Source organism: Sebastes umbrosus, chromosome 12 (genome assembly GCF_015220745.1).
Source record: "Sebastes umbrosus isolate fSebUmb1 chromosome 12, fSebUmb1.pri, whole genome shotgun sequence".
Lineage (NCBI taxonomy): Eukaryota > Metazoa > Chordata > Actinopteri > Perciformes > Sebastidae > Sebastes > Sebastes umbrosus.
In genome coordinates, this window is record NC_051280.1 from 30,647,245 (window position 1) to 30,672,941 (window position 25,697).

Consider the following 25,697-nt stretch of genomic DNA (forward strand, 5'->3'; position numbering starts at 1 on the left):
GGATGCAGCCCCAGACCGAGGCTGGAGCGAGGGCTGGAAGGCGGAGTTAAAGGAAACGCTACTGCGCCTGCTCCATGGGCCCAGTGGATGCGGAAGATCGCCAGAAGATCAAAGTACTTTTCCATTCGGAAGTCGAGCCGTTTTGTCTTCATGTGCCACTGAGCGACTTTCATAGGAATGAACGGGATCCCGCCTCCAACGCTGTATCCAGTTCTCTTCATACATCCATGAAGTCAGGCTGCTACAACGATTGCTTTGGCAACGGTACACATAAAAATGGCCACCGCTCCTGCTCCGTTGATGTCCGTTCTACTCCTATATTCTTACCACTTGTTAAACATGTTAGGAATTAACTACTTGACATTACAATCATAAATGTATGTTGTATGTGAGTGTGTCACTGTCCTTCTTCTTCTGTGTTGTTTAGGTGTTGCCATGGCTACTGCTGTCGCCCTACTTGCCACTGCTGCCTCGATGCTCTATCTCAGTGACGTCTAATACACACGGCAAAATAAAGTTTTTGTTTGTAACATTTCTACAAAGTGTCTGTTAAATAATGTTCCTGACTTTTCCCCATTAACTTGTTTTTAGATTAGAGATTAGATTAGAGATTAGATTAGATAGATTTGACCTCCAATGGTTATGGTTAAAAGCTCTTGCCACCCAGACAGTGCTTGCCCAGAATTTAAATTAAAACAACAGCTATTGCCAGGCCTATCTTTGACCTGACATGTCCTGTCTGGTTTCAGAGGAACAGATGATGTTTGTTCCTTAAAGGAGAGCCTACAAAGAGGAAGAGAAAGTGGTAGAATCCCTGAGACAGGCAGGAAGGAGTTAAAAGAAAAAAGAAACTGAATGCAGGGTGGAGTTTGGACCTTACAGTTCACTGAGGTTATTATTTGATTTTGTCTAGAGACTTCGACCCCTCGCGGAGCGATATGAGTTTCGTCCCTCAGCCTACCTAGAAGACAACATGCAATAGCTTTTAAGCGTTTAACCTGTCAGTGAGAGGACGCAGCTTCATAAGGACGGTCAGCTCTCAGATAGTTCCACTTGGAAGCAGAGCAGTCCCGGACAGTGTTTCGGACCTCTAATCCAGAAACCTACGCAGATCTTCAGAAAGCGTTTTTTGGAAGCTTTTTAATCCCCGAACCAGGCAGAAGCATCATGTTGAGTAAAGATCTTCCAGACATTGAGGTAAATTACTAATTACTGTCTTCATTAAATATACTGTGTATCTACAGGTGTGTGGAGGGTAAATCCACCTCAGAAACAGTAAAAAATGACGCTAAAATAATCTTCATAATATAATTTAACTTCAAGTTATGTGAGGATAAGCACTTGATGGTTGTTATCCTGTTGATCGCTGACTAAAAGTTATGCTCAGTGCTCTTTTTTTTTTTATAAACCATGTCATTACTAATACTGACATGTAGTCTTCCTGTTTTCAAACTTCGTGCTTTGGGATTTTTGTTGTTGCACAACAGTGGTGAAAAGAAGGTCTACATCTGTGATCTATACATCTGTTTGAAAATATTACAGTAGAGCAAAGTCACTATAAATAAACTTTACACACTTTAAGTGGTAATCGTCATGTTTAGTGAGCTGGTGGAGTGCCCATTTGAATTTAAAATCCTCTTTTGTATTGTTCCTCCCTTTTAGTACTTCAAACTGCAGTGTTTCTGCAAATAATGTGAGGCGTTTGAGTTTCTAAATGCAGCACAGTAGCCCCCTGCTGAGGCTAATCCCAAAACAACACAAAAATGATCATATTAGTACTCATACAAATTCCTCTCACGACTTAAAGTGAGAGGAAGAGGAAGAGGAAGAGGAGGAGGAGGAGGAGGCACAGAGCATAACAAAGTTTAGAACAAAACAACCCTGATGACTCACACCTCGACATGGGCTTGAAACTTGTTATTCTTGACAGAAAGCCTGTTGGCATCTGGATGTGTGAGGTTTGAAAGAAGAAGACGAATTAGAAAAAAATGTGCAAGGCTAAAAGTGTCTAATGATAAGACACTATTGAGTTGCATTATGGGAAATGAAGTATCCAGTCATTTGTGAATAATAGTCAGGATATCTCGACCTCTGATGCCTCAATCTTGACGATTCCTTTTTTCATGCCTCCGTGCCGGCGACAGCCATGTCCTGCAGAGAATCGATCAATGCACGCCGGTTAGATTTGTGTCCGACTCGCTCTGACGGCTGAAAACTGTCCGACTTGACCGCAGCTTTTTGTCACCGCACCGCGCAGTTCATCTCCAACAATTATGTTTTCGGGTTGTCCGTCCGATCAGGAGAAGGAGATGGGGATGGATTTGCCACACACTCCGTAAACCGAGTACCAGCATCACCAGGCGGGCCCTTAGATGGAACCCACAAGGCAAAAGAAGGAGAGAACACCTGGCGCAGGGACTTTGACACAGAGCGCGTGACATGGAAACAGCTGGAGAGAAACGCCCAGGACAGAAGACTCTAGCGGCCTGTGGTCCACAAAGGAGCGACAGGCTTTGAATGAAAAAGGAAATTGTTGACATTTGTTGTAAATTGAAATGCATTACCTAAAAGTCCTGTAATGCTTTAAAGCAAAATAATGTATATCAAAGGGACAAGAGAGGCAGAAACTCTGACATGAATAGTGAATAGTCACGTCCTGTCAGTGACCACACTAATACCATTAATCATTTGCACAAATAGAGTGGACATACAACCAAATATCAGTAACAGCACGACAAATTGAACAATAAAAAGTGACTTTTATGTCCTGCCCAAACAATAAAAGTATCGTTGGACGTATGCGGTCCACACAAAGTTTATGAAAAGTTGTTACTGCTGTTTGCAGTACAGTTGGTCTTTTCTGAGATACACAACAGAACATGCATACTCTGTTTCTTTCTGTTCTTGCTTAACCCTCCTGTTGTCTTCCTGTCGACCGTGCAACTTTTGGTCTGGTTTGACGGTTTATAAATTATACGGTATAAATTATCACCCAAAATTATCACCCACCTTTGTAGCCAATTCATTCCAACTCATTTTCACAAGGTTTACACTTTTCTTTTCGTAATTTATGGTTAATAAGCATTATTTCCATGAAATTACACCTAATCTTTGAATAAAAAAAGCAGAAATTATGAATTATTTTGACTATAGTTAGTATCAGAGGAACATAATGTTGAGGGATTATCACAGACTGGTATATGTCAAAGTTTAGTCAGAATATTATAAATATTATAATATAAAACATTTTCAATGGCATCACATAATGACACCTTTTTAGCCAACTGCTTTCCAACTCATTATCACAAGTTTTAAACTTTTTTCTTTGTAATTTATGGTCAATAAACCTCATTTACATGAAATTATACCAAATGTTTGATTGAGAAAACCCCCCAGAAATTATGAATTACTTTCATTCATGTTATTTTGGGGCAGTTAGATGAAAGAAAACCATATTTATGATATAATGAAGTTTGAAAACGGGTCAAATTTCACCCGAGGACAACAGGAAGGTTAAACAATGTGCTATTCTTTAACATGTCACAGCAGTACGGATTACAAGCATAAAAAGCCATGTTATGTTATACTAATACGGCTTATTATGGTCTTATGCAACAAGTGTTCAGTTGTACACGTGAAGAGATGGAACAATAGTTTCAACTCTGTATGTTTTGAATCTGAGATATGGGTTAAGCAAATGATAATATCATAACTGCCAGATAATGTAATAAACTCTCCGTTGGAAGTGTAAAAGATCCTGATATCAAAGTGTTAGAAATTGGATATAAAATCATTTTAATATTCAAAGCATGATGATGATGATGATGATGATGATGATAAGTTGTCTGACCTGTAGGGTTCTTAGGTAAAGCCTCAAAAAGAGTAGAACATGAGCCAATCATATTTAACTACTAGGACTTTGGATCTCAGTTTCTTAATCGGATGTATTTCCTGTTGTAACAACACGTCAGTTTGGAACATAATTTATTTTCTTGGTGTCTGCTCTTATGTATTCAAACCACAGGTTACATAACATCAGAGCACTGACCCGACAGCTCGTCATTATCTTATCATCTTACAAACAAGAAAACTTCCTGGAATGTTCCGTGTTTTTTTGGTTGTCAGCAGATCTCTGTGTGTAAAGACAGATAACAGTAGTGGTTCATGAATAACACGTGGAAAGCAACCTTAAGATACAGGGTCTGAAATGAACTATTTTCACTTCCTGCCACTGTGGCAGGCAAGTATTTTTTTTTTTATCTGCCACTTTTGAAATCTAATCTAATGACATGTTTATATTTTACACAAAAAACATTATATACACGGTAAATTACAGTGTTTGAAATACACCGTGGCTTCCTGGGGAGGGAGGTTACTGTACACAGTACTGTACTGTACTTTGTTATTGTCATCTATAGTGGTTATTTGCATAAAAATACACAATTCAAATTATGATTATTTAAATATTTGCTTTGATTAAAAAAAATCTTGGCAAGCTGCTTAGAGCTAGTGTTAGGAAGTTAAACAGTTCTCTCTCTATTATCTATTTTATATGCTGTGAAAACATCTCCTCAAACAACTGGATTTATTCAAGTTTCTCGCCAAGAACTTAATTTTACGAGATTACATTAGAATGCATCATGATAACGTTGTAATTTACCTTTGCACTTTGTATAGAGTTTACATTTTATATTGTGGAGGGTGTATTTATGACCACATGTGGGATAATAAAGTTGACCTGGTTCCTTGGGTAACTGCGGAAGTAGAGAACGAGATAACAGATAAAATCTTGAGATAACAAAGTTGTTTTCTTGTGATAATGGGATAAATGTGTCGTCATCTTGGGAACACAGTGAGAAATGTATTTCTTTATCACAAGAAAATGGCTTTGTTAATCTGAGATAATATATTATAATATTGCAACCACTGCTGCTCTTGGCTTCCCTAAGTAACGTGTTTTTTAGGTGTTTAAAAAACAACAACTTTTCTGCCACTCTTTAGTACTTCACAAAGTACGAGAATGATTCTATTTGTGTCTATTAGAGTCTAACAATCAAGAGTTTTTATAGATGTGTTGATCTATTTCACTTAATTTTGTACAGAGCATCCTGGCTCTGAATCCCAGGGTGAAGACTCATGCTCAGATTATGTCCACGGCGAACAAGCAGAAAGAAAAGAAACACTGGAAGAGAAACCCTGAAAAGAACTGTGATGTAAGATACACAAACACACAATTTCTTTTCTTTTCTTTCTTCTCCTCTATTCCCTGTTTCCTTTAAATCATTTCCATCTCTTTATTCCCTCCACTCCTCAGTCTTGTGTGAAGTTAGAGAACAACTTTGACGACATCAAACACACAACGCTGAGCGAGCGCGGAGCTCTACGGGAAGCAATGAGGTGAGAATGAATTACTTTGCTATTTTCTTTAAAGGTAAAGTACCACTTTCAACTGACTTGTAACCTTTGGCTGTACATAAGAAGTGGACGTAGTCACCGTGACGTCACCCATTCTTCTTTAGGTTTAAACAACAAAACTACAACGTCTTTAGGTTTAGGCCACAAAACTACAACATCTTTAGGTTTAAGCAACAAAACTTCAACTTCTTTAGGATTAGGCAACAAAACTACAACTTTTTTAGGTTTAAGCAACAAAACTACAACTTCTTTAGGATTAAGCAACTAAACTTCAACTTCTTCAGGTTTAGGCCACAAAACTACAACTTCTTTAGGTTTAGACAACAAAACTACAACGTCTTTAGGTTTAGACAACAATACTTCAACTTCTTTAGGTTTAGGCCACAAAACTACAACTTCTTTAGGTTTAGACAACAATACTTCAACTTCTTTAGGATTAGGCAACAAAACTTCAACTTCTTTAGGATTAGGCAACAAAACTACAACTTCTTTAGGTTTAGACAACAAAACTACAACTTCTTTAGGTTCAGGCAACAAAACTACAACTTCTTTAGGATTAGGCAACAAAACTTCAACTTCTTTAGGTTGTTTTTTTGGTAAAATATCGCTACAACTATTGGATGGATTTCCATGACATTTGGTACAGACGTTCATGTCCACCGCAAGATGAATTTTAATCACTGTGGTGATCCTTGGAATTTTTCCTCTAGATGTAGCTCCAGCTCTTTCAGTTTGTCCTATACTCTGTTTTATGACCAAATCCTGCAAAACTAATGACAGTCCATCAGCCTCAGTTGTACTTTGGTTTTAGTGATAATTAGCACTAAATGTTGCACTGGCTTAACATCTGTCACTGTGAGCATGCTGAAATTAGCATTTACTGTATTTATAGGATTTAAAATGTTTTGACTTGGTGATATTTTCCAGTGATAGTGCATGCTAATATCTTTGTTGTTGTTGTAATAAAAGTAAAATCTACTTTTAGGTGTCTAAAATGTGTGGATGCTCCCTGTCAGAAGAGCTGCCCTACTAACCTGGACATAAAGTCATTTATTACAAGCATCTCTAATAAGGTACTGCAAAATACATACACACAAACACAGTCACGCATCCATGCACACATGCTGTGGAAGATTAGTAGTTAAATATAAAGAACATTAGAAGTAGCAGTAATAATGCCCTGATCTTATCATTCATGTTTGCGTGTATACCAGAACTACTATGGGTCAGCGCGGTCCATCCTCTCTGACAACCCGCTGGGTCTGACCTGTGGAATGGTGTGTCCCACATCAGAGCTGTGTGTCGGGGGCTGCAACTTGTATGCATCTGAGGAGGGACCCATTAACATCGGAGGGCTACAGCAGTTTGCTACCGAGGTACGATATTTAGAGCTGTCAAGCTTTCTGTATCAAACACATGTTTCATAACATGACTGTGTCTGTCATTTTCTTTGAAAACCGGAACTGTTGTTGAAGTTTGTAACCAATTTTAACCAGTTGTAGTCATGTCACTATTATTTAATATCTTCTGATGTGTACGCGTATATTCTTGTATTTTTGTGACAATTTTTTTTGACTTACTTACTACTTCCTTAGCAAAATGCTAAATATACAGAAATGTATTTAAAGTAGGGCCGTCAATCGATTAAAATATTTAATCGCGATTAATCGCAAATTTTTTATCTGTTCAAAATCTACCTTAAAGGGAGCTTTGTCAAGTATTTAATACTCTTATCAACATGGGAGTGGACAAATATGCTGCTTTATGCAAACGTATGTATATATTTATTACTGGAAATCAACTAACAATATATAATACAATATATAAATGAATAAATAAATAAATATAAAACATAAATAAATAGATACATAAATAAATACAAAAAATAAAAATTTAAAGGAAAAATTAATAAATATAAAAAATGGAAAATCCAAAATACATATAAAAAAATAAGAATGTAAAATAATAAATAGATAAATAAATGTAAAAAAAGATGAAAATGGAAAAGAAAAAATGGAAAAGATTCAAAATAAATAAATGGGTAGATAAATAAATAAATATAAAAAATGGATATCAATGAACAACACAAAACAATGACAGATATTGTCCAAAAACCCTCATAGGTACTGCATTTAGCATAAAACAATATGCTCAAATCACAACATGGCAAACTGCAGCCCAACAGGCAACAACAGCTGTCAGTGTGTCAGTGAGCTGACTTGACTATGACTTGCCCCAATAACTGCATGTGATTATCATAAAGTGGGCATGTCTGTAAAGGGGAGACTCGTGGGTACCCATAGAACCCATTTACATTCACATATCTGGAGGTCAGAGGTCAAGGGACCCCTTTGAAAATGGCCATGCCAGTTTTTCCTCGCCAAAATGTAGTGTTAAGTTTGGAGCGTTATTTAGCCTCCTTGGTGTAGTAGCTAGTATGACATGGTTGGTACCAATGGCTTCACTGTGTTTTCTAGTTTCATAATACCAGTATCTTCACTCTAGCTTTAAAACTGAGCCCACTAGAACCTAAAAATATCAAGTTGCATTGATGTGTTAAAGAAATTAGTGCCGTTAAAAAACAATTCACGTTAACGCCTTATTAACTCTGACAGCCCCACTTTAAAACAGGTGAGTTCATGCTTTCAACTTGGCTTTAGGTTTAAGATTAAGATAATGATTTGGTTTACGTTAAGGTAAATATTAAAGTGATACTACCGGCTAATGATAGCTAATGTTAGCAGGCTTCTAAATTTGTTTTGAGCGTTATACTAGTGTTATGGTATGAATATGAAAAGTGTGTTATTTCAAATATGTGTTATTTTCTTCCTAGGTGTTTAGCAAGATGGGCATCCCTCAGATCAGGAATCCTGAACTCCCGCCAGCCAATGAGATGCCAGAGTCGTACCACGCCCCCGTAGCTCTGATTGGTTGTGGCCCAGCGTCAGTCAGCTGTGCCTCCTTCCTGGCCCGTCTTGGATATGATGATGTTACCATATTTGAGAAGCAGAAGTACATTGGAGGGCTGAGGTAACATATCGTCATCATCATCGTACTGTATATCATATCATATATTAAAAATGGTAAAGTATGATATTAGATGAAATTTTATAGTGATATTATATTGTGTCAGTGACATTATTTGATTTGAATGTATTCAGTTTTAAGTCAATATTTATTGTAAGACTTTTATGTTACTTGGCAACTAAATGTTCAGTATTTTTGGAAACACTTGTCGAACAAGGTGGAAAAAAGGCAATTCAAAGAATGTGTTTTCCTCCCTGCAGCATATCAGAAATCCCTCAGTTCCGGCTCCCCTATGAGGCTGTCCAGTTTGAAATAGACCTGATGAAGGATTTGGGAGTCAAGGTATGGCTCATAGAAACTCCTATCTTACCCCTAAGTACCCTAATTGTCCATACTGTAAGATGCTGAAATACATATTGCAATAATTGTTCAGTTATTAAATCTTCGGCTGGTTGTTAGATGTTTTGGTTTTTAATAATCTTAAAGGGTCGGTGTGTAGCATTTAGGGAGATCTATTAGCAGATATTCAAACTATATTAGTGTTTTATGACCTGAAACTAAGAATGTGTTTGTGTTTTCATTAGCTTAGAATGAGCCCATCATATCTACTTAGGGAGCCGTTCCTCTTCATGTCCGCCATGTTGCTCCGCCAATCGCCATGTTTCTACAGTAGCTCAGAACGGACAAACCAAACTCTTTGAAAATAATGTCTCCAACATGCTTGTGAAACTGCGGTAACGTGAGCCGCAAAGTGCAAAACCGTGCTACCGCCAGCCGCCGTCTGACTTCCGTTGCTCCTAAAGTCGTGTTATTATGGTAATGATGGCCTCTGAGCGAGGTGAACGGTGTTACCGCAGTCTTGGGAAGCGAGGAGTGAGCGGAGGGGTACTCTGTTGGTTGCAATCTGCAACCACACCACTAGATGTCACCAAATCCGATACACTGTACCTTTAATGGACGAATAATGAAATATGATACCAAACCTTCAAAGGTCCAGTGTGTAGGATCTGGTGGTATTTAGCGGTGAGGTGAGGAGATTGCAATCAACCGAAGTGTGCCAAGCGTGTTGGAGAGCTACGGTACCGACGCAAAAACGTGAATGGCCCTCTTTAGAGCCAGTGTGTAGAGAGTGTGTGTACTTGGGAAGTGAGTGGTGAAGCAGGAGAGAGAGAGAGCGGTGGTGGCGACGACGGGAGCGAGTAACGTTATCGACTCCGGCCCAAGCAGGAAAAGTTAACAGTTTGATTTGTCCGTTCTGGACTACTGTAGAAACATGGCGGAGCAACATGGTGAACTCCCTATGTAGATATAAACGGCTCATTCTAAGGTAACGACAACACAGACTCTGATTTTAAAGTGATTATACACTAAAGGAAACATACTTATTAATTCCATTTCTGCCAATAGATCCCCCTAAATGTTACACACTGTTCCTTTAAAATGTATTGGATATTGGATATTCTTCAAAAGGACTTCAAAACACCCAAACTATCCCTTTAAGACAATAATGATGTGTTAATATCTTTCTGATCATTTCAATCCAGCACAGTCTTGATAAATATGTGTGTGTGTGTGCGTACACACCAGGTGGTGTGTGAGAAGGGTCTAGGTGTGAACGGAATGACTTTGACGTCCCTGAAAGAGGAAGGATTTAAGGCCGTCTTCATCGGGATTGGTGAGTGCCTCGTCTTTGAATTTGGCCTCATGGATGTGCGTTATAAACATTTATCCGTCGGGGGTTTTACACCTTTTAATCCATCTGTAACAGTGGTACACATACAGTATGTCAATGTGTGTGTCTTCAGGTCTCCCTCAGGCCAACAGAGCTAAAATCTTCCAGGATTTAACCATGGATCAAGGCTTCTTCACTTCCAAAGACTTTCTGCCCATGGTGGCCTCAGCCAGCAAGAAAGGTACACACATACATCCCTGTATTTCTGTCTTTGTGAGGACTCTCATTGACATAATGCTTTCCCTCAGCCCCTTACCCTAACATTAACCATCACAGCTAACTGCCTGACCCCAACCCTAACCCAGATACAACCACAGGAAAAATGAATGCCAACTTTGTGCTTCGGTTCCTGTGTAGTAATCTAAGGGTCAGTAGTCATGTTTGTCTTAGCCGGGTCAGAGACTTTGAAAATAATGGGGCCAACTTCCGAAATCAAGCCTCCAACTTACAAAATCAAGCTTCCAACTTCTAAAATCATCCCTCCAACTTCCAAAATTAAGCTTCCAACTTCCAAAATCAAGCTTCCAACTTCCAAAATTAAGCTTCCAACTTCCAAAATCAAGCTTCCAACTTCTAAAATCAAGCTTCCAACTTCCAAAATCAACACTCCAACTTACAAAATCAAGCTTCCAACTTCTAAAATCATCCCTCCAACTTCCAAAATTAAGCTTCCAACTTCCAAAATCAAGCTTCCAACTTCCAAAATTAAGCTTCCAACTTCCGAAATCAAGCTTCCAACTTCCAAAATCAAGCTTCCAACTTCCAAAATCAACCCTCCAACTTCCAAAATCAAGCTTCCAACTTCCAAAATCAACCCTCCAACTTCTAAAACCAAACTTCCAACTTCCAAAATCAAGCTTCCAACTTCCAAAACCAAACTTCCAACTTCCGAAATCAAGCCTCCAACTTGCGAAAAATAAAGCTTCAAACTTCCAAAATCAACCCTCCAACTTCCGAAATAAAGCTTCCAACTTACAAAATCAACCCTCCAACTTACAAAATCAAGCTTCCAACTTACGAAATCAAGCTTCCAGCTTACGAAATCAAGCTTCCAGCTTACAAAATCAAGCCTCCAACTTCCAAAATCAAACTTCTAACTTACAAAAGCAAGCTTCCAACTTACAAAATCAAGACTCCAACTTACAAAATCAAGACTCCAACTTCCGAAATCAAGCTTCCAACTTACAAAATCAAGCTTCTAACATACAAAAGTAAGCTTCCAACTTACAAAATCAAGCCTCCAACTTACGAAATCAAGCTTTTAACATACAAAAGTAAGCTTCCAACTTACAAAGTCAAGCCTGCAACTTACAAAATCAAGCTTCTCACTTACAAAAACAAGCTTCCAACTTACAAAACCAAACTTCCAACTTCCGAAATCAAGCCTCCAACTTACGAAATAAAGCTTCAAACTTCCAAAATCAACCCTCCAACTTCCGAAATAAAGCTTCCAACTTACAAAATCAACCCTCCAACTTCCGAAATCAAGCTTCCAACTTACAAAATCAAGCTTCTAACATACAAAAGTAAGCTTCCAACTTACAAAATCAAGCCTCCAACTTACGAAATCAAGCTTCTAACATACAAAAGTAAGCTTCCAACTTCCAAAATTAAGCTTCCAACTTCCAAAATCAAGCTTCCAACTTCTAAAATCAAGCTTCCAACTTCCAAAATCAACACTCCAACTTACAAAATCAAGCTTCCAACTTCTAAAATCATCCCTCCAACTTCCAAAATTAAGCTTCCAACTTCCAAAATCAAGCTTCCAACTTCCAAAATTAAGCTTCCAACTTCCGAAATCAAGCTTCCAACTTCCAAAATCAAGCTTCCAACTTCCAAAATCAACCCTCCAACTTCCAAAATCAAGCTTCCAACTTCCAAAATCAACCCTCCAACTTCTAAAACCAAACTTCCAACTTCCAAAATCAAGCTTCCAACTTCCAAAACCAAACTTCCAACTTCCGAAATCAAGCCTCCAACTTGCGAAAAATAAAGCTTCAAACTTCCAAAATCAACCCTCCAACTTCCGAAATAAAGCTTCCAACTTACAAAATCAACCCTCCAACTTACAAAATCAAGCTTCCAACTTACGAAATCAAGCTTCCAGCTTACGAAATCAAGCTTCCAGCTTACAAAATCAAGCCTCCAACTTCCAAAATCAAACTTCTAACTTACAAAAGCAAGCTTCCAACATACAAAATCAAGACTCCAACTTACAAAATCAAGACTCCAACTTCCGAAATCAAGCTTCCAACTTACAAAATCAAGCTTCTAACATACAAAAGTAAGCTTCCAACTTACAAAATCAAGCCTCCAACTTACGAAATCAAGCTTTTAACATACAAAAGTAAGCTTCCAACTTACAAAGTCAAGCCTGCAACTTACAAAATCAAGCTTCTCACTTACAAAAACAAGCTTCCAACTTACAAAACCAAACTTCCAACTTCCGAAATCAAGCCTCCAACTTACGAAATAAAGCTTCAAACTTCCAAAATCAACCCTCCAACTTCCGAAATAAAGCTTCCAACTTACAAAATCAACCCTCCAACTTCCGAAATCAAGCTTCCAACTTACAAAATCAAGCTTCTAACATACAAAAGTAAGCTTCCAACTTACAAAATCAAGCCTCCAACTTACGAAATCAAGCTTCTAACATACAAAAGTAAGCTTCCAACTTACAAAGTCAAGCCTGCAACTTACAAAATCAAGCTTCTCACTTACAAAAACAAGCTTCCAACTTACAAAATCAAGCCTCCAACTTACAAAATCAAGACTCCAACTTCCGAAATCAAGCTTCCAACTTACAAAATCAAGCTTCTAACATACAAAAGTAAGCTTCCAACTTACAAAATCAAGCCTCCAACTTACGAAATCAAGCTTCTCACTTACAAAAACTTACTGATTCAAATATAAGACTCTTTTAGTGGTGAAGGGTAAGGAGTCAGAGACAGTCTCACATCACCATGTCTCTCTCTCTCCATGTCTCTCTGTCTAGGTATGTGTCAGTGTCGCTCCTCTCTGCCGGAGTTGAGAGGGATAGTGATCGTTTTGGGCGCCGGTGACACTGCGTTCGACTGCGCCACCTCGGCTCTTCGCTGTGGAGCCAAGAGAGTCTACGTCTGCTTCAGGAAGGGATTCACTAACATCCGGGCTGTTCCTGAGGAGGTACGATGATGATGATGAGGGATATGAAGACAGATGGAAACATAACAGAGAGAATACTGAATGTGTTTTCTCTGTCAGATGGAGTTGGCTAAAGAGGAGCAGTGCGAGTTCCTGCCCTTCCTGTCTCCTCGTGAGGTCGTCATGAAGAACGGTCGGGTTGCCGGGTTACAATTCTGTCGCACCGAACAGACGGAGGACGGCGATTGGCTGGAAGATGAGGAGCAAGTTGTCAGGCTGAAGGCTGATTACATCATCAGCGCCTTTGGTTCCATGCTCAACGAGCCGCAAGGTAATTAAGCTTTGTTAAAAAATTTAAATGAATCAGAAGATGTTTTACAAATCGTCCCTTTTTTATGCCTCTGCGACGGCAACAGCATTATGTTTTTGGGTTGTCCATATGTCCGTCAAATTTCACACAAACGTCCACTTGGACTCAAGGATGAGCTGATTAGATTTGGTGGTCAAAAGTCACTGTGACCTCACAAAACATGTTTTCTGCCATAACTCATACATAACCTGATCCATATTTTGTCTGTGTGAAGTGAGCGATGCCATGGCTCCTGTGAAGATGACCCGCTGGGGGACTCCAGAGGTGAACACTGACACCATGCAGACCAGTGAGCCATGGGTGTTTGCAGGAGGAGACATCGCTGGTTTGGCAAACACTACGGTGGAATCGGTCAACGACGGCAAACAGGCTTCATGGCACATTCACAGATACATGCAGGTAAATTTGTTTCTGCTTCAAACATTCAGCACATCTTTAAAATCCAGGATCTATTCCAGCTGCCATCAGCGACAAAAAGCTAAGACACATTGTGTCATCTTTGTTGGAATTTGTTCTTAAGAAGATCTTAACATTCATAAGAAGTCCTCACTTGAAAAACCTACACATAGCGTGCTATACCTTTGAAAAGTCTGCTGTAGGGTGCTCTGTTTGCATACCTGACATTTGTTATTGTGTTGTGCTGTGGTGTGTTCATGTGCCGTTGGAACTACAACTTTTACGACTTGGCAGACAGCCTTTTTTTAATGTAATAAGCGACAACAAATGATTTTCTTTGTGTGTATTGGTTTTCAGTTTTACTGATAAGTTCAATGCAAACAACATTTTGTGTTTTACAAACAAAAGAGCACAAAAGGACAAAAAAAAAAAAGATAAAATAATTGGCAAAGGATTAAAAACAAACAAAAACACATGCAATGTGAAATAAATAAATAAAATAAAATAATTAAATTAAATTAAAAAAAAAAATTATTTAAAAAAATTGACAATATTTTAAAATGAAAAAAAATGAATGAATTAATTAATTAATTATTTAAGAAAAATAATGACAATGACTGTTGGTCTGCAAGTTACATATGAGATTTAGAGCTTAGATTCAGCATAGTCCAGGAAGGGACACCACATTTTCTGAAATTCGTCGGCAGAGCCACAAAGTATAAACCTGAGTTTCTCTAGTTTTAAGTGCTGGATGACGTGGGTTTTTCCAGTTTAGGAGAGCCAGCCAGCGCGCTAACAACAACAAAAGTTACAAAGGTCACAATCTTATAATTAGCACATCTACCCTCTTCTGGGACACCGAATATTGCAATCAAAGGATCAGGTTCTATCACCTGCCCAAAAAAACTCCCAAAACTCCGACAGAGTTTGAAAAACAGATTTCCAGTTGTTAGATAATTTAGGACAGAGCCAGAACATGTGTGCCAGAGTAGCAGGGAACAGCCTACAACGGTCACACATTGATGTTGACTGTAAAGTTTGGGATGTTCAGAGCTTCATGGAAACACATGAATGCACCACACAAAGAGCAGACTGATGTCTTCAACTCAGGCCTAACTCCATAAAATGTAATATTTAATTAATGACGTAAGTAAAATATTTGTCTCCCTTCCTCCTGCAGTCCCTGCATGGACAGACAGTGGACCCGGTTCCGAAGCTGCCATTGTTCTACAGCGCCATAGATGAGGTGGACATCAGCGTCGAGATGTGTGGAATAAAGTTCCCCAACCCGTTCGGCCTGGCTTCTGCTCCTCCCACCACCAGCACAGCTATGATCAGAAGAGCTTTTGAACAAGGATGGGGCTTCGCCCTGACCAAGACGTTTGGACTGGATAAGGTACGGCACACACAATAGAGTTGAACACTACTGTAGTATAAGATAAGCTATTTTTTTTTTTTACCCCAAAAGTATTTTTAGAAAGCAGCTACGGTCGCGCGAGCTGTAGAGTGAATGAAGAGAGGGAGCGGCGTTGAATCAGAGATAGTAAATGTTATTTTTTCTGATTGTTTCATGGCGGTTACGTTCTAAAGCACAAAGCATCGACTGCTTCAGTAGCTAAAGGAATTTCTGGCAATCGACAGATAATTAATCTGTAAATTGTCAGAAAAAAACAAAACAAAAATCCATCGCTGTGTCGTAAAGCCCAATTTAGCCCGATTCAGATTGCTTTTTTTTGTCCAACTAACAGTCCAAAGCCTTCATATTTTCAGTTTACCATCATGATACAATCACACAATCAGCAAGTATTCATATTTGAGACGCTAGAACCAGAGATTTTTTTTGCATCTTTGCTTTAAAAAAATAAGAAAATAATTGAGAATTGTTGCCAATTTATTTTTGGTCCATTGATTAATCGTCTAATTGTTTCAGTTCTAAAGTATTGCCATGATTGGAAGTATTGAAGTGATAACATGAGATTCTGTAAAAGCTTAAACTAATTAGTTTAAAGCTTTATGTTTCAGGGAATGACATGTTTTATTAGCTCTACAGTATTAATGGAAACATGCACATTTACATGCATGACATAGATTTTAAGTCCATTTACCACAAAACAAAAACCCAGTTAAAAAGACAACCACTCACACTGCCACCACCGCCTCCATGATTGGCCTCTGTAAATGTGTGTCTGCAGGATCTGGTGACCAACGTGTCTCCTCGTATTGTGCGCGGCACCACCTCAGGTCACATGTTTGGACCAGGACAAGGCTCCTTCCTCAACATTGAGCTCATCAGTGAGAAGACGGCGGCCTACTGGTGTCAGTCAGTCACCGAACTAAAGAAGGACTTCCCTGATAAGGTAAGTTTCCCGTCACGTCACATGTGTTCCTTCACAAACACAGTTCTGCTTAGACTATTTTACCGAGAACTTGAAAAACATAACTGACAACAGACAGAATGCTGCCAAATACGTTGTTATCTGAAAACTACCCTATCCTTGTGTCTCTGTCAGGTGGTGATCTCCAGTATAATGTGTAGTTACAACAAGGAAGACTGGACAGTACTAGCCAAGATGGCAGAGGTGAGTTAACGCAAATTTGTTTTAACGCCACTAAAGTTTTCATATGGTATCGTATGAAAATAGAAAACCTAAGGAATCCATTGGTACAACCATGTCATACTAGCTTGTCGGGAAGGAGGTTAAATAACGCTCTAAAGTTGTGCTAAATTTTGGCGAGGAAAAACTGTCATGGCCATTCTCAAAGGGGTCCCTTGACCTCTGACCTCAAGATATGTGAATGAAAATGGGTTCTATGGGTACCCACGAGTCTCCTGTCATGTCTAGAAGGGAACCAGCCAACTGGGGAAACTCTCGCAAGAATGTTAAGGTTAGGATAGGTCGCCGGGCATTGAGTCAAGCAAGTGATTTTGCAAGTTTTTGCCGATCTCAGATCAGATTTGGCAATTTGCACTTGTGGAGCACATGTAATAGTGATACTCGTTACCCCGATAGGTTGGAAGGAGATATAGATATAGAGTGGCAAAGTCCCGCCCCTTCCGGTGGACCACCATGCTTTGTAATGATTTTAACAGTGAATAAAAACATACCCGGCTTTACAGGAATAGTGTTGCTCCTAGTGAAGGGTCAATTATTATATTATGTACATACACAGGTTAGAACTGTGTGGTTTGTGAAGGTGTGAAATAGAAAAATGTGTGTGTTTAGGAATCAGGAGCAGACGCATTGGAGCTGAACCTGTCTTGTCCTCATGGGATGGGAGAGAAAGGCATGGGACTGGCCTGTGGACAGGTATGTACGCACACACGCACGCACGCACGCACGCACGCACGCACGCACGCACGCACGCACGCACGCACGCACGCACGCACACACAACCCTACTTCTACAAGAGGGAGTGGAATATGTTGCACATGTTGCCTGCAGGGACGTTGGAACCAGGAAGCAACCTCCGGTTCTGAAAAGTGAAGCCAATGCTGAAGTGCCTTAAACTTGCATTCTTTCTAACAGCCAGCAGGGGGCGACTCCTCTGGTTGCAAAAAGAAGTCTGATTGTATAGAAGTCTATGAGAAAATGAGTCTACTTCTCACTTGATTTATTACCTCAGTAAACATTGTAAACATGAGTTCATGGTCTCAATCACTAGTTTCAAGTCTTCTGCAATACAGCATGAAGTTCATTTAGTAAATTATGGTCCCATTTAGAGTCAAATAGACCATAAAGCAGGGGATGTTTTAGGGCGGGGCTACCTTGTGATTGACAGGTCGCTGCCACGGTGTCGTCCACTTCTTATACACAGTCTGTGGTCATAAGCATACAGTATACATCAAAATACTGCAACCTGTTCTGCCATATTATAGAGGATACTATTCTAGTGTAACCTTTCAAAATGTGATATGCTGAATGATTTGTGTTTTGACAGGTTTGTGTTTTTATGTGTGTTTGTCGTTAGGACACGGTGTTGGTGCGTAACATCTGTCGCTGGGTGCGTGCAGCCGTTTCCATCCCGTTCTTTGCCAAACTGACGCCGAACGTTACCAATATTGTTGACATCGCCAAGGCTGCTCATGAAGGTAAACGCACCTCACCACGCTCACGTCTTTTTCTTTGCTCCGCATCATCTCTGCTATTTCATTACATCATTTTACATTGCAAATCATTTACATTCGGTGTGTAATGAATGTCTATGATTGTTGTGTTGTTTTATAGGTGGAGCAGATGGAGTAACAGCCACCAACACAGTCTCAGGTTTGATGGGACTGAAGGCCGACGGCTCCCCCTGGCCAAGTGTCGGAACTGGCAAACGCACCACGTATGGAGGAGTGTCCGGTAAGGACACACACAGACATACAAACACGTTAACTCCAGCGTGGTAAACACTACACACCCAGTAAAGGATGGAAACTCTTTGGGTTTCACACATTGGCAGGAAAAGCAGAGCTAGACATCGCGGCCGTCGCTCTCTTTTCCGTGGTCAAATGGGCCGACGCTACGACTGTAAAGCACCCATATACTGACATTTATGTTAAATGCTTTCAAACGGCCCCGATGGAGCTGACCGTGGATGGATAAAGAGAACGGAGCTGACGGGAGAGCTAGAGACCACCTTGGAGAAGTTAGAGGAAGTATACACGTGTGACTACGTCCAGTTTTCAAAATAAGGTTTTTAAACATTACATATCTCTTATACATTAAAAACAAAATACCACTAATTTGTAAGGGAAATGTCGTTGTTGGAAAAAATGTAATTAATAATTCCTGACAATGATGATGATATATTTTACTTTAGGATGTCTCTGACTACATACATGCTGAAAATCAAACATTCTTATTGTATTATTTAGATATTTTCCAAAGTAAAAGTCCCTAGAAGTGTATGATTCAACTTTTTCCCATAGTCTAGTGTTAAAAAAGTTAACAAAAATCGCATAAATATCGAATCGACACCCAAATACCATGATAGTATCAAATCGGGAGATAGGTGAATCGTCCCAGCCCTAATACACACTGAATTAGCTCTTAGTTAATAATAATAATAATAATAATAATAATAATAATAATAATAATCATCATCATAATAAATAATAATAATCATAATAATCATAATAATAATAATAAATAATAATAATAATGATAATAAATAATCAAAATATAATACATAAGAAATAAAATAAAATAAAATGATAATAATGATGAATAATATTAACAATGTGTGCAGGTAATGCCATCAGACCCATTGCTCTCAGAGCAGTATCGGCCATCGCCAGAGCTATTCCTGGTTTCCCAGTTCTGGCCACCGGAGGTATCGACTCAGCGGAGAGCGGACTACAGTTTCTTCACGCCGGGGCCTCAGTGTTACAGGTGATAATATTACTCTACCATACTGTACACCTAATACAAAATACAAATTCAAGCATTTAGTAGAGCAATTTGAGGGATAGAAGCAGCACAGCGATCATACTTTATTTGGTTTTGATTATGCTTTTGTTGATGTCTGTTTGTCTTCCTGTGTCTGACTCCTACAGGTGTGCAGTGCCGTACAGAACCAGGACTTCACAGTGATTGAGGATTACTGCGTGGGTATGTAACTGTGTATTCCTGTATATTACATGCTACGCAATCCCGTCTGACTTTACTGTCTTTCAGAGGCTCTTAGCAGGTTCAGTTTGCAGGTTCAGGGCTAGAGCGAAGCTACAGATATCATATGAAACTAGAAAACCTGAGGAATCCATCTGTACCAACCATGTCATAATAGCTTGTCGGGAAAGAGGCTAAATATCGCTGCAAAATTGGGCTACATTTTAGCAAGGAAAAACTGGCATGACCATTTTCAAAGAGGTCTCTTGACCTCTGACCTCAAGATATGTGAACGAAAATGGGTTCTATGGGTACCCACGAGTCTCCCCTTTATAGAAATGCCCACTTTATGATAATCACATGCAGTTGTATTCATGTGTGATGATGTTAGCCATTTCATTGTAGTGAGACCATTTTTTGAAACTGGACCTCACTGTATAAAATGACCTGTGGTGACCTCTAGTATAATCACAGCCTCATGAAACTTTACAGCCACAAACTAGAGACCTAGAGCATTCAGAGGATGGATGGCTTTCCTAGCTAGATTGACAATAAGGGGGTTTCTGAGCAGTTTACACAACAGAAGTGATCGCCATCCAATCGCCAAAAAAATGCAATTCTTGCAGAAATCTCCAAATGTCAAAAGTTTTTGATCCCAAATCACAGCATGGCTTTTTCTATGGTGTTCCTCAAGGTCTTGGTTCTTAATGTGGTATTTGGTGTGTGTTCAGGTCTGAAGGCCTTGTTGTACCTGAAGAGCCTGGAGCTGAAGGACTGGGACGGTCAGTCTCCTCCAACACAGAGACATCAGAAGGGGAAACCAGTTCCCAGACTGGAAGACCTGGTGGGACAGGTACCGCTACTTCCTACCAATAGTACTACTATTAGTATTATACTAATTATACAACTACTGCCATTTACAGAAACCCTGGGAGGCAAGTGAGAAAAAAAAAATCTGGTGATCCATTTTCTCATGTTTGCCCTCTGGGTCAAATCCAAGCTATTCTCCTGGTGTCCACTAGCTGCTGTATTATGGAGCTCTGCAGTGTTCGATGCAATGAAAATCAATGTTGTTGTATACAGAAAATAATTACATTTTTGTTTTGTTTTTTTATAGAATGATATTTGGTAGTTATGATCAGGACTGAAGTTGATTAAATGATTTAAAGGCAGGGTTGACGATGTTCTCAAGTATACACTATTTGTTATATTGGTTGAAATGGTCTTTACACCTCGACAGCGATCCATTACTGATGAGCTCTGAAAAAGAACCGGAAAAGAGCCGTCATCTATAGCTGCTGTAATCCTGTCAAAACGTCTACCAATCACTGCCTCGCAGTGCGCTTGGAAAGAACCAATCAGAAGCCTTCCTGCTCGTACTCTACCCTTGGCGTGCACCAGCCTGAACTCAAAGCGCGTCGCCACCGCAAGTTTCCTGGAGAATGGAAGAGTAAACTCAGCCCTGCAGTAGCACTGCAACGGTTACTTGTCATGAGGTAGCGTTGTTGAGTTGAGGTCCTCTCTCCGCTCTGCGTCTGTGAAGTAGTTACGATGCGGCGGTGCTCGTGCATGTGTGTGGGGGGGCATTGCCATGGAAGGAGCCCCGAGGGGAGGGGGGGGTTTAGATGGAGCTCCTGAGGCGACGCTACTTTCAAATGAGGCTCAAGGGTTAACTAATATTTCCTCTAAACAGTTGACTGTGTGTGTGTGTGTGTGTGTGTGTGTGTGTGTGTGTGTGCGTGTGTGTATGTGTGTGTGTGTGTGTGTGTGTAGAGCCTCCCAAGTTTTGGTCCGTATCTCCAGCAGAGGACAAACGCCATCGCAGAGTACAAGAAAAAGATCAGAAATGCAACAACTGATGTGATTGAAGCCGACATCAACCGGGTCAACACGCCCAAAAAACCTGTCCCCGCTGTCAAGGTACCGTATGACACACAAACATACTCGCTGTTCCTTTAGATGTTCTGTGCTTTGTTCTGTGAAATATGTTTTTAACCAAATGAACTTTGTGCGTACTGTGTGTGTTTGTAGGATGTGATAGCCAGAGCGCTGCGCTACATTGGAGCATACCAGGAACTTGACAACATGGAGCAGGTATACACATTATAGATTATATATTATAGTACACATTATAGATTATATATTATAGTACACATTATAGCCGTTTTATATTCTAAGAATTATACATTTAAAGGACCAGTGTGTAGCATGTCGGGGGATCTCCTCGCAGAAATGGAATATAATATTCATAACTCTAATAAAATAATTAATGAAACTGATGTTCCTTCATAGAAAAGGTCACTTTGAAATAAACTGCATATAGACTTATCATAACCATGACCCTCCTCTGTGTTCTCAGGTCCAGGCTGTGATAGATGAAGAGATGTGCATCAACTGTGGGAAATGTTATATGACCTGCAATGACTCTGGATACCAGGTACAGTATGTCTGTCTGTCTGTACGACGTATTCTCACAGAACGCTTCATATGATATCTTACGAAAAACGTATTCCTCCTCTTTCGTTTGTTTTCCTACAAATGTCCAGTAACACGTGTCAATATCCGTTCCGTCACATGCATACAGGTTTTGTTTTCAAAATAAAATTCCATCTTCACTGGAAACAACTTCCTTAAGTTTAGGCAACAAAATTACTTAGTTAGGTTTAGGAAAAGATTGATTTGGTTAGGTTTAGGAAAAGGTTGACTGGGTTAGGTTTAGGCAACAAAACTACTTAGTTAAGTTTAGGAAAAGATCAACTTGGTTAGGATTAGGCAACAAAACTACTTAGTTAGGCTTATGAAAAGATCGACTTGCTTAGGTTAAGGCAAGAAAACTAGTTAGTTAGCTTTAAGAAAAGATCGACTTGCTTAGGTTTAGGCAAGAAAACTACTTAGTTAGCTTTAAGAAAAGATCCACTTGGTTAGGTTTAGGCAACAAAACAACTAAGTTAGGCTTAAGAAAAGATAGACTTGGTTAGTTTAGGCAACAAAACTACTTACTTAGGCTTAAGAAAAGATCGACTTGCTTAGGTTTAGGCAACAAAACAACTAAGTTAGGCTTAAGAAAAGATAGACTTGGTTAGGTTTAGGCAACAAAACAACTTAGTTAGGCTTAAGAAAAGATAGACTTGGTTAGTTTAGGCAACAAAACTACTTAGTTAGGTTTAGGAAAAGATTGACTTGGTTAGGTTTAGGAAAAGATCGACTTGGTTAGGTTTAGGCAACAAAACTACTTAGTTAAGTTTAGGAATAGATCAATTTGGTTAGGATTATGCAACAAAACTACTTCGTTAGGTTTTGGAAAAGATCGTGGTTTGGCTTAAAATAACTCCTGAAGTAGCATTACTTAACTTACGTGACAAATAAATCAACGTGGACTTCTGGTTTGACACGGTACATGAACGCCGGTCTCCTGGGTGAAAGTCTGGTGTTTTTTGACCCGCCCATCCACCCCGACCTCCTCCCTACACAGCGTTCGCCGCTCTTTATATTTCCCGGTTCAAGATTAGGTTACTTACACACAAATTGATTTGTTGGGATATATACAAGAAATACAGTGCGTTACTTTTCGTAGGTATAACTACGAACAGTGTATGAGAACAGCTGTTACATAACGATATTTGTCTCTGTCTTTAAGTCTTACCTGCCTCAGTCCCGTAACATGATTTGTTTGATGTCTCTCCAGGCTATAAATTTCCACCCAGAGACACACTTTCCCATGGTGAACGACAGCTGCACGGGCTGCACGCTGTGCCTCAGCGTCTGTCCAATCATAGACTGCATCAAGATGGTTACCATGACGAAACCCTATAAACCCAAGAGGGGCGTGCCCGTTAGTCCCGTCTGCTAAAAGGGAAAGACACACCAAAACTGTCCACCTTTTTAATAACGGAGATCAGATTTTACGAAGTTCGGTTTTACGACTAATTAATCTGCCACACGAGATTGGAGACATTTATTTTGTGTCCCATTAATGTAAGTCACTGGAATGATGTTAAGACTTCAGACGTGATAGAAAAAATTATATCCTATGTGTTTTATCTGCTTGATAGAGAAGAAAAATTAGAAATGTAATCTTGATTGTAAGAAATAATAGCACCAATAATACCACTGGAGAAAGAGGCAACCAACCACGGTTCACAATAATGATATTAAAATGAATTTGTCCATAATTTAACTGTAATCATAACTCAAATTACGTCGGTAATTGTGGATTCTGCTTTATTGTTATCCCTCTGTAAACACTGTAATGTGATGATAGACAATTTCAAATGAAATGATTATTTACTGAATGTTAAATGTACTTGTGTAAAAATAAATCTTTGATATGGTCTATGATTAAACATCGTGGGTGAAACTGGGATGAAACTCATGGACTTTGCATTTCAATATTGTACTGACCTGTCGTATGGTGAGTTTACAAAGTTGACCCAATCGCAGAGTAACAGGTAGGACAGGTAGTTAGAAATAAAAGCGAGCTTTAATAGAGCTGAAAAATCCAAAACAACAAAAGGCAGGGAGGGGAACCAAGTACCAAAAGAACAAATAGAAACAAACAACAAAAACCAAACAGAGGACCAAAACCAAAAATCACAAACCAGGGAAACACGAGGAACACCAGGATCAGAGCAGGAGGAAACAAGGAACACGGAGGACAAGGTAGACGGGGCTGGAGAGACAAACGAACCGACAAGGACAGAGGGGAACACACAGGCTTAAATACAAGACATGATTACACACAGGTGAAACAAATCAGGGCGGGGCAGACAATCAACAAAAGGTGGGAAACAAACAAAGGAGGGAAGTAAAACCAGACAAGACACAGGAGGAGTGAATTACCAAAATAAAACAGGAAACACCGGAACAATATAGAAGACACCAAATCCAAAATCACAAAAGTAAATAATAACCAGAGACTGGCACAGCCAGAACATGACATGACCGCTCTGAAGGATGTGCCACATTACAGGCAATAGTGGAAGATCAATAGCGATGAGCAATACCCCGGTGAAAAAAATACTCTGTTAGTACGTTTCTGCATTCAAAACTAAATTACACAAGTGTTATCATCTAAATGTACTATATTAAAATATTAAAAATAAATGATTGTGCAGAATGTGTGTCAAATGATATTGATGTATTGCATTATTTCCAGTGTTGGAACGTAAGAACATTGACTTAAAGGTCTTATTGATAATGATTTTATGTCGACGAATATTTAAAAAAAGAATAAAAGTAAAATAAAATAAATAATAATTATGATAAAACTATGCAATTTTTCATTTTTCATTTAATTTTGGACCATTATTATTATTACTATGGATAACACCAAAAAAGCTTTGAGATTAAACTTACTATATAGTACAATTTATTATTTACACATATCACAGCCTTATATGTCTAAACACTTGTAAATGTTTGTCCTGTGAAATCAGATTCTATAAATCGGATTCAGAAAACTTTTAAATAATGTTTCATTAATTATATTTGTTCACAAATAAAAAAAAAATAGAGAGATGCTATGACGAAGAGTTCACTGATTACTTTACAAAAAGGATGCGGCTATTGTTTTGATAAATTACAGCAGCGTATTTGTATTCTGCACCTGAACCGAGAGCACCGACATTACCTGATGTTGACCATGATTTACAGAATTATGATTCTTCTTTTCCTTTGCTACTACTTCCTCCTCTACATCAAGGCCTATGGAAAGGAGGCTGGGTCACGGGCGGACACGGGTCTTGGGGTATAACACATGCGCAGTGTAACTGAAGCTGCAGTCGTGCGTTGCGATTGGCTCAACTTCGGCGAATGCAGGCGAGATTTTACTGTGCATGTGTCATACCCCCGGAGATATGATGCGTGACCCAGCCTCTTTTTCCTCTACATGCAAACACACTCAACTGACTCACATGAGACAAACCAGGAAACAGGTTGTTACTCTGCCTCACTGAGACGACACACACACACACTGAGAGACGGACGATAAGATTCACCTTCAGACCAAAACCACCACTTCCGCTGAGAGAGGACATCTACA

At 39.3% G+C, this 25,697-nt stretch overlaps 2 protein-coding genes across 4 annotated transcripts in view; both read left to right on the forward strand.

Moving 5' to 3' along the window:
* The window catches only part of odr4 (odr-4 GPCR localization factor homolog), a 10,871-nt gene extending 10,335 nt beyond the window's left edge, over positions 1-536 (forward strand). For all 3 annotated transcript variants that reach the window (XM_037788629.1, XM_037788631.1, XM_037788630.1), the window contains exon 14: positions 428-536. In XM_037788629.1, coding sequence (XP_037644557.1) covers positions 428-498 — 71 coding nt within the window. In that variant the 3' untranslated portion in view covers positions 499-536. The remainder of the gene's footprint in view (positions 1-427) is intronic.
* A 631-nt stretch (positions 537-1,167) lies between these two features.
* On the forward strand, positions 1,168-24,029 carry dpydb (dihydropyrimidine dehydrogenase b). The gene is made up of 25 exons (XM_037788055.1): positions 1,168-1,197; positions 5,103-5,213; positions 5,315-5,397; positions 6,401-6,488; positions 6,630-6,791; positions 8,249-8,445; positions 8,703-8,784; positions 10,030-10,117; positions 10,248-10,355; positions 13,170-13,339; positions 13,418-13,628; positions 13,882-14,066; positions 15,244-15,459; positions 16,256-16,420; positions 16,574-16,642; positions 17,288-17,371; positions 18,033-18,153; positions 18,290-18,409; positions 19,299-19,441; positions 19,606-19,660; positions 20,389-20,510; positions 21,431-21,577; positions 21,689-21,751; positions 22,017-22,094; positions 23,343-24,029. Exons 1-25 carry the CDS (start codon positions 1,168-1,170, stop codon positions 23,505-23,507), a joined length of 3,063 nt encoding a protein of 1,020 aa, XP_037643983.1. The 3' UTR covers positions 23,508-24,029.
* Positions 24,030-25,697: the final 1,668 nt, after the last annotated feature.

Excerpts from the sequence above, each read along its gene's own strand:
- dpydb (XM_037788055.1), top strand. The coding sequence starts at position 1,168 with ATGTTGAGTAAAGATCTTCCAGACATTGAG. Across the intron at positions 10,356-13,169 it reads GGCCTCAGCCAGCAAGAAAG|GTATGTGTCAGTGTCGCTCC; the intron begins GTACACACATAC and ends CTCTCTGTCTAG. Across the intron at positions 21,752-22,016 it reads AACTTGACAACATGGAGCAG|GTCCAGGCTGTGATAGATGA; the intron begins GTATACACATTA and ends CTGTGTTCTCAG.